The sequence below is a fragment of the Helianthus annuus genome, chromosome 16 (assembly GCF_002127325.2).
Source record: "Helianthus annuus cultivar XRQ/B chromosome 16, HanXRQr2.0-SUNRISE, whole genome shotgun sequence".
Lineage (NCBI taxonomy): Eukaryota > Viridiplantae > Streptophyta > Magnoliopsida > Asterales > Asteraceae > Helianthus > Helianthus annuus.
The window spans coordinates 11,548,114-11,557,097 of NC_035448.2; the positions used below are offsets into that span (position 1 = coordinate 11,548,114).

Sequence of the window (8,984 nt, forward strand, 5' to 3'; positions counted from 1 at the left end):
CTCCCTATTCAATTCTGGGGGGAGGCGGTATCGGCTGCATGCTACACGTTGAACAGAGTTCTTACAGTTAAGAGACATGGCAAGACTTGCTTCGAACTCCTTCAGAGAAGGAAACCGGATCTTTCTTACCTTGAACCATTTGGTGCTCCTTGTACTATGATTGAACCGGATGGAAAGTTTGGTGCAAAAGCTATCGAGGGTTTCTTCCTTGGATATGCAACTCCGAATTTTCGTGTTTGGAATCTAGCTACCAAAAAGATTGAGCTATGGAGCGAAGTTAGGGTTCAAAGGTACACGAGTCCTGTTAGGGCTCCGGGTGATCCGTGGATGTTCGATTATGATGGGCTATTTGACTCCTTTAATCTGCCAACCTTTGACGAAGAATCAGCAGCGGCTCGAATGTTGTTGGAAAGTGACAACGCTGCTGTTTCGCCATTGGTTAGACCTATTGTTGTTGACCCTCAAGCTTCTACGTCAGTCAACAATATGGTTCAAAATGAGGTTTATGAAGATGCTGCTGACTATAATGACTCTTCTGAAGATGATGAATATCATGATGCAGCCGAAGGATCTTCAGCTCCAGCTGCTCCTGTTCAAGGTGCCTCTGGTGATACACCTCATACGCAGAACATAGATACTGCTGAAGGGAATGCATCCACTTCTACCCACATTCCAGGTGTAGAGTTGGTTGTTGATCTTAATCTGAACAATTTGGGTATCAATGCACGTGTGCCAGATAATCCTGAAATGCGGATTCACGATACCCATCCCCAGCAGAATATCATAGGAGATGTCCATCGCGGGGTGCAGACGCGTAATCAGCTGAGAAACAACCGGAATGCTGGTTTGTATTCAGCTATAAGAGAATCTGGTCAACAAAATGACTGGTCCTTCGCGTGTTATGTGTCACAAGAAGAACCAAAGTCGTGGAAAGAAGCATTGAAAGACAGTGCTTGGGTTGAGGCCATGCAGGAAGAATTACAGCAATTTCACAAGCTGGGTGTTTGGAAGCTTGTTGAAAAGCCTGAGAATTATAAGAAGATTGGCACTCGATGGGTCTTCAAATGCAAGAAAGACGACCGTGGAGTGGTCATTCGAAACAAAGCTCGTTTAGTCGTTCAAGGTTTTCGTCAGATAGAGGGTATCGACTACAACGAAGTCTATGCACCAGTTGCACGTCTGGAAGCTATTCGGATCTTTCTGGCTTATGCCTCATTCAAAGGATTCAAAGTTTACCAGATGGACGTCAAAAGTGCATTTTTACATGGTGTGGTTGAAGAAGAGGTATATGTCGAACAGCCTCCAGGTTTTGAAGATCCTGTTCATCCCGATCGGGTTTGGTTGCTCAACAAAGCTCTATATGGTCTTCATCAAGCGCCACGAGCTTGGTATGCAACCTTATCTACATATCTGTTGGAGAACGGTTTTCGAAGAGGTCTTATCGATTGTACTCTCTTCATCAAAGAACAAGATGGAGATCTTCTTCTGGTACAGGTATATGTTGATGATATTATTTTTGGTTCTACTAATGATGTTTTGTGCAGGAATTTCGAGCGCATCATGCAGGATAAGTTCGAGATGAGTGCTATGGGGGAAATGAATTTCTTTTTGGGCCTACAAGTGCAACAAACGGAGTCTGGGATATTCATCCATCAGACTAAATATGTTGGAGACATCTTGAGCCGGTTCCAGATGTCCGATGCAACGCCCATTGGTACCCCATTGCCAACTAATCATGGAATTACTCCTGACTTGAAGGGTGAACCTGTTAGCCCTTCATACTATCGTGCGATGATCGGATCCCTTATGTACCTCACAGCATCATGGCCAGATATAATGTACCCAACATGCCTGCTTGCCAGATATCAAGTCAACCCGAAGGCCTCACATCTTGCAGCTGTCAAAAGGATTTTTCGTTATTTGAAGGCTTATCCAGACACCGGTCTGTGGTATCCTAGGGATAATAACTTTGACTTGGTCGCATTCAGTGATTCTGATTTTGGCGGATGTAAAATCGACGGCAAATCCACAACGGCTGGATGTCAGTTTTTAGGAAATCGCCTAGTCACCTGGCAGTGCAAGAAGCAGACGTGTGTCGCTACATCAACATGCGAAGCTGAATACATTGCTGCCTCAAGTTGTTGTTCACAAGTTCTTTGGATCCAACAACAATTGCGGGACTACGGTTTTGAATTCCTAACTACTCCTATATACGTTGATAATTCTGCTGCTTTAGATATCACTAAAAATCCTGTGCAGCATTCAAAGACCAAACACATCGAAATCAAATATCACTTCATACGTGATTGCTTTGAGAAAAGGCTAATCGATGTTGTTAAGGTCCACACCGATGACCAACGTGCCGACTTATTTACCAAAGCTTTTGACAAATCTAGATTTGATTTCTTATTATTGGTAAACGGCATTAAGGTCAAGCAAGAGTAAACCAACATCGGAAAATCATTTTTGTAAATATCTTTGTGTGTTTTTAAATTTGTCTTAGTTTGTTGATTTTAGGGGGAGTAAATCCAAAAATCGGAAAATACAAAAACATCGAAAAATTTCAAAAACACAAAAACAATAGAAAAACAAAAATGAGTTTCCTGGCGAGCAAAAGAGAAAATGATAGTACATCAGTGGTCTATCTAAACCTCTTTAAACCTTAAATGAAAAGCGATAAGCAGCTCTATATAAGATGTATCGGTAGGCTCACAATCATTTTAAAGTGTGCAGGGTGATATAAATCTTAATCGACTGAAGACCAGGTGGGAACCATTCATTGGCATATGGTCTTAGTACCGAAATTTCGTTTGATAGATTGCCGAGGTTCTGAGATATTCGGTCTTTATGCTGCTTATCATCTGGGTATCATGGTTGTATCTTTTACCGAAAAATAACGGGGACGCAAGTCTAGATCTTCCATGATACTATACATACGTGCACATATTGCATACTGCATTCGACCTCAATAAGTGATAAACAATCACATGTCCAAATCAAATAAGTGATAAAATATCACATTTATCCGGGTGTCAAGTTCGTCTCTCTGCTGTACGGAAGTACTGACCTGTTCACGGACTTGCACCTGTGCCCTCATGCATACGAAAATCAAGTTCCTCATCAATAAGTGATTATATCACAAAGGACTTGTTTTCAAATCAAAATAAGTGAGTATCTCACAATTTATACGGTCAAACAGATGATAATCGGTATACTCACCGGTAAGATGAACTCTCGTGCATACCTTGATACGGGAATGTGTCGTGATGTGGATGAACACCGGTTGGTAAGTATAAATCATACCTTAACGTATCCTCTCGCCATGATTACATCTGATAAGTTGAGCTTAAGTGGACAACAATACCGATAATTGTTATAGGATGCTTATCTTAATATTAACTAACTGAACAACAAGAGTGTTTTGGCATGACCGTACACTGATATGATTCTCTTACCCTCGAAACTCGCAAAAAGAATGTTTGTATATATTTATTTATTTACTGCTTAACTTTTATTGCTTTCTTTTAAACAGTTTCGTCGTTTGGTGCATATCAGCACGACATTAGCGGTGATGTCGTTTGATAACTCTCAAAGGATTTTAAATTGTTGCCTTTTTAATTTCAAAAACACACCTGAAATCTGTGTTTTAATATAAACTTTATAAAAGCCAAAAAGATTTTATTTCTACTTTATTTTCGATCGTACGATGTTGGAGCTCAAGTCTTCGTTGCCTGAAACCTGAACGAAAACCAAACTGACTAAATCTTCATAAACGGTCGAAATTTGCATGTTTTGAAAGTTAGAATTTAAAATTTGAAAAATTTATTAAACTTTCAAACTGTCGGACGGTGCTTGATTGTGACATGGTCATTCGTGTGTCATTTGCTTATACTATGTTCCAAGCAGTTGTTCTCATTACGCGTTTAGATTTCTTGCATGTGCAGATTCTAAAGGCTAGGAGAACATGGTCGATGACAAGCTTTGGAATGAAGACACGACGAGAAGGCACTCAAAAGATGAAGATGATCGAGTTGCCGCTGGCTATCATCAACACCACAAGGATCTCACTTCATAAAGTTAAAGTATTTCACGAGCATAACTCAAGGGGGAGCTTATGTTAAGGGGGAGTTTGTTAACACACTGCCTACATGATACGGGTAGTTTGTTGATACACTCTCTGCTTTCAAGACGTGAAGACTTTGAAGATCCTCCGACCATGAAGACTTGAAAGGACATCAGAGTTTTGGAAACTCGAAGACCAAAGACTGTCGAAGTTCGAGACAAGTCTACATCTATAGAAGATAAAGACAAGATAAAGACAAAGCTACAGCCAAGGGGGAGTTTGTTGGTGCACTTGTGTCTGTACTTTGTCTGTATTCGGTCTGTATGTAAACGATGTTTCCAAATCAGTCTGTAAGTTGACCAAGTCAACTATCCTCCTAGTTTGACTTGGACAACATGATGTTTATCTGAATCGAAGGATAGCCTCGAAGGATACGCATCATCCTTCGAGGTGCTCGAAAGATATGGTTCGACCATGGTTCGACCATTAGGCATCGAAGGATGATCCTTCGATGTCCATGCTGATCTTTCGGACACATTGTCATCGACAGATGATCCTTCGGACCATCTGTCGAATCCTTCGGACAGACCTGTTATGTATGGGTATAAATACCCATGCAGTGTGTTAGTGTTAGATAGATGCACATTTGGAGAGTTAGAGAAACTCTGCTGGAAAACACACACACACACACACTTTAGAGAGTTTGCAAACAGATTGTAAACCTTGTGCTTGTAACCGTAAACCTTCATACGTATTAATACAGTGGTGTTAATCGGTGAACTTTGTGTGTTCTTGTGTTTGTTCTTGCTTCATCCCGGTTTGCCTAATAGCTTGGATTCCGCACTCGCTAGTGGGTTAGTATAACAAGGTTTAGGTTTGTTCTCGATCCTCCGAGAAAAGGGACCTACACTCCTCCCCTCCCCTCCTCCTGTTAAATGACTCGGGAACATAGTGTTATAGGTGAAGAAAACCCATTTCATTTGAGAATAAAGGTAACTTGGGCCCACTATCAGGCCCATCAGGTGGTGCTATTACCCATCACTACATCATGCTATAATTACTTGGACGGCCCGTTGATTCTAAACGAGATTATTCCATGGATGAAGTGGGGTAAAAAATAAGGGGTTAATTTTTAAGGTGAATATTGAAAAAGCATACGATATGTTAAATTGGGGTTTTCTTGATTCTGTGCTCTCACAAATGAATTTTCCTTTGAAACAGAGGAGTTGGGTCATGGCTATCTTGTCTACCGCAAGAGCTTCGCTGCTAGTAAATGGGTCCCCGACTTAAGAATTCCGTTGTGAGAGGGGTTTGAAGCAAGTGGATCCTTTGTCTCCTTTTCTATTTATTTTGGCTATGGAGGCAATGACGGGTAATATGAAAAAGGCATGTTCGATCAGGCTATTCCATGGTTATTCTGTTTTGTTGCATGGCCCAGTTTTGTCTCATTTTCTATATGTGGATGACGTTATTTTTGTAGGTGAATGGTCGATACAAAATGCAATCAATTTAAACCGGATTCTTAGGTGTTTTTACCTTAGTTTGGGTTTAAAAGTTTTTTTTAAGATTAATTCCATACCATTCCACACGAAAAAGGGCAATTACAAAGTAATGGCAGGTAGTCGGGCAACAAGTTGCGCCGCCTACCTTGCAAAGAGTAGTTTATTTGGTATTGGGGTATAACAAGCTCAAGTGCAAATCATGGCGAGTATTATAAGATGCAAAACTGGAGTTTTTCCTTTTAAATATTTGAAAAAAACAGAAATGAAGTTGTTTTCAATCACTAGCAAATGCATATGCAAAGGCTAAAAGAGGATATAAAAACTCTTGGGTAAAACATAGGGCAAAGTGTCGGGATTTAATGTGGGATGAATGGTGTAGATTTGATTTAATTCGGTTGGGCGTTTAATGTAATGTTTGTTTATTTTGGTGAACTTGTATGTAAGCCGGTATAACTATTGTTGTCTGGTTTAGATTAATAAAGTTTCGTTTGCCTTTAAAAAAGAAAAGAACCCGGTGACCAAAAGTGAACATGTTTGGCCAAAAATCTCTAAATAATTTTAAGGAAACATCTAATAGTATAGTGAAATCAAAATGGATCTTTTGCCGTGTAAAATTCTCCTTTAATCTTCAATTATCATATAAGTAATGGAAACCAAAAATCTTTTGAGAATATGATAATTAGGCAACGAATAAACTACGGAATAACTAAAACATCAAAAAATAAGAAATAATCAAACAATGAAATAACACAACAATAACTGATAATTGATCCGGAAATGACCACAATACTAGATAACTAATAACAAGTCACAAATCTCAACATACAAACAATAAAGGTTTGAAGCAATTCTCACTCACACTAAAAATGAAAGCAAGCAAACAAAACAAAACAAAACTAAACTAAGCGCACGACTCCCCGGCAACGGTCCATGCTCAATCTCCATTTGAGTTTTTATGATTTTACAGGTAAAACACGTAATACGGTGAAGTTAGAGATATCGTGCTAAACGGGAGTTGTTCGGGTTGAAGGATAGCTCCAAGGAACAGGATAATTGATTTTAAAATTTACTGCCGGAGACGCGCGTGGCGCCCCTAAGAGCGTATTTACGATCATTGACTCTCGACACTTATCATCCAAACCGAATATGCTCACCTTCTTTAGCTTAGGTGACCTAACCAAGATAAACTTTCCAAATTCCATTAAAAGTTCCATCCCATGCGAGCGGCTCCAAAAACTAATTTCTAATTCTTTCAGATGCTCCAACCAAACATTTGAATATTCATTCTTTACAGCAGGGTATTCCTCATCACCCTTAGATCTCCACGCCATCTACATAAAGGTTCGTGTTTTTTGGTCAGTGACAATCAAACAAACAGAATACAAGATATTGTAATATCATTTACATTTAGGCAAATTCTCTCCAAGTTGGGGGAACATTTGATCAAAACAAGAAGGAAAGCTGATTTGGAGTCCTCAGTAAAAGACATTCCTTCCAAATGTAAGACTTTGAGGTGGACTAGTGAGATTGGAAGCTCTTGCGGATCCGAGTCTAGAACCAGCCACTAGAACCATAGACTAAAACAAATATTAACAGCCAAAGTACACAATTTTTCTTTCCATTATATATCATGTGGATAAATATTACCTCACAAACATCACTAGAAATAGACAGTTCTTCAATCACAGGTAAGCACTTGAGTAGCTCGTTAATAGTGCATTCATCATCTGATTCATCTATATCCTGCAACACGTCATTATACTCAGATAAGTTTAGAAAGTCCATGACATGAGAACGTATGTTCAAGTGGGTACTTACCACATGCAAGCTCTCAAGTGATGGACAATTTGATAAAAGACGTCGAAGAGTTTTTGAAGAGAGCTTTACATCAGTCAGGTTTAACTTTACAAGGCTACCAAAGCCATTGAATATTGATGGAAGCTCAATAGTAAAACTAAAAAGATCGAGCTCCTTTAAGTGATGCAATGCGAAAACAGATATGGGTAATTTATACCCATGGCTCTCCAACTCCGATGCATCAAGTTCTAGTTTCCTAACAATATGGTTCCTCGACAAATGAAGTATTATCTGCTCAAATTCAAAAAGGTCGTCGTCTTCCCAGTAACCCTCCATAGAAAGGGTGAGCTCGTGAATTGGGCCCTGGCGCAGCAACAAAACTTGGTGTAGATCATGCAGGTCCATGTATTTCATTTCACTTTCTTCGTCAGATGTTAGCTCGGAAAATCTTTTACGCAAAGTAAACTCTAGGTTAGGAATTGTGGTCCACCTGTACCTCCATTCCTTAGAGAGAATACTAGTCCTTGCTGCCTCTTCAGTTGATAAAAGAGAAAGGACGGTTTCTAATATGGGTTGCGGAAGTGTGCTGATTCTATCCAAGGCCATTCGTTCAGCATATTCAGGTTTCATTTTCAGTTGTTCTTTTGTTTGGATTGATACTAAACAATGCTGTAAAAAACGTATAATTAAAAGAAAAGGGCAACATATCATTGTGGCTATGCTTCTTAATTGGAGATTAAATCATTTTCTTATACTGATTACAATCAGATTATGATTAAGTTACATAAGTTGAATACCAGACACAACAAAAGTGATGATCAACTGATGAGTTATACAATCTTATACTTTACCCTTTCTTAAAATAATTATCATTTTGAAACACTGAACTACACTATCAGACAAAAGAAAAACATTTGAAAATAGAAACTGGGAGTGAAGATGTTACCAGAGCAGTTCAATCGTGACTCCTGAGTTCTTCGGTTAAAGAAGTCTGATCCTCAGAAAAATAAAGTTGGGAAGTTCAGTTTGAGTTTAGATTCAGATGAAGGACCTAATGACTTTTATAGGGGAAGAAAACCCATTTCAGAATAAAGGTAACTAGAGCCCACTATCAGGTCTGAAAAGTGAAGGCAAAAAATCTAGTCAGACTTTTTCTTTTTGATTATATAAAAAGATTCCGTAACCCTAATGACTTATAGGTGAAGAAAACCCATTTCATAATTTAATTATGAGAACCGATAAAAAATTCAGTAACCCTAATGACTTATAGGTGAATATTTCATAATTTAATTATGAGAACCGATAAAAAGATTCAGTAACCCTAATGACTTATGGGTGAAGAAAACCCATTTCAGAATAAAGGTAACTAAGGGTAGTTGCACGGTACCCCTGACCGCGGAAGGGATCTCCCTTCCCAGTTCACCACCCGACAAGGATCCCTGGCGGCAAATACCCATAGCCATCAAAGAGGGGTAAGAAACATGTTTCGAACCCGAGACCTCGAGTGTCCTCGGTCCGGCTTTAAAGCGGGTGTCGGTGGCCACCAAAGTGACACTAATGGGAATTGAACTTGGGTCTCCATTGGAGAACCCAAGTCACTCCACCACTAGGCAGTAGGCCAC

At 39.4% G+C, this 8,984-nt stretch overlaps 1 protein-coding gene across 2 annotated transcripts; it reads right to left on the reverse strand.

The window, feature by feature from the left end:
• Positions 1-6,331: 6,331 nt before the first annotated feature.
• On the reverse strand, positions 6,332-8,476 carry LOC110921501 (F-box/FBD/LRR-repeat protein At1g13570-like). 2 transcript variants are annotated; one of them, XR_004884765.1, is made up of 4 exons: positions 7,384-8,476; positions 7,213-7,308; positions 6,971-7,142; positions 6,332-6,896 (listed from the first exon to the last, which is right to left on the reverse strand). XR_004884765.1 is itself a non-coding variant. In XM_035986042.1 (4 exons), the coding sequence occupies exons 1-4, from the start codon at positions 8,071-8,073 to the stop codon at positions 6,570-6,572; spliced, it is 1,272 nt and encodes a 423-aa protein (XP_035841935.1). In that variant the 5' UTR covers positions 8,074-8,476; the 3' UTR covers positions 6,332-6,569. The 2 variants fall into 2 exon arrangements, 1 of the variants encoding a protein (XP_035841935.1); XM_035986042.1 differs by having other exon boundaries at positions 6,971-7,129.
• Positions 8,477-8,984: the final 508 nt, after the last annotated feature.

What these genes read in the sequence shown, in the direction of transcription:
- LOC110921501 (XM_035986042.1), bottom strand. Translation starts at nt 8,073, where the DNA reads ATGATATGTTGCCCTTTTCTTTTAATTATACGTTTTTTACAGCATTGT. An exon ending in CACTTGAGAGCTTGCATGTG is followed by an intron (nt 7,309 to 7,383) that starts GTAAGTACCCAC and finishes GACGTGTTGCAG; the next exon opens with GATATAGATGAATCAGATGA. An exon ending in TGGAGAGAATTTGCCTAAAT is followed by an intron (nt 6,897 to 6,970) that starts GTAAATGATATT and finishes ACCTTTATGTAG; the next exon opens with ATGGCGTGGAGATCTAAGGG.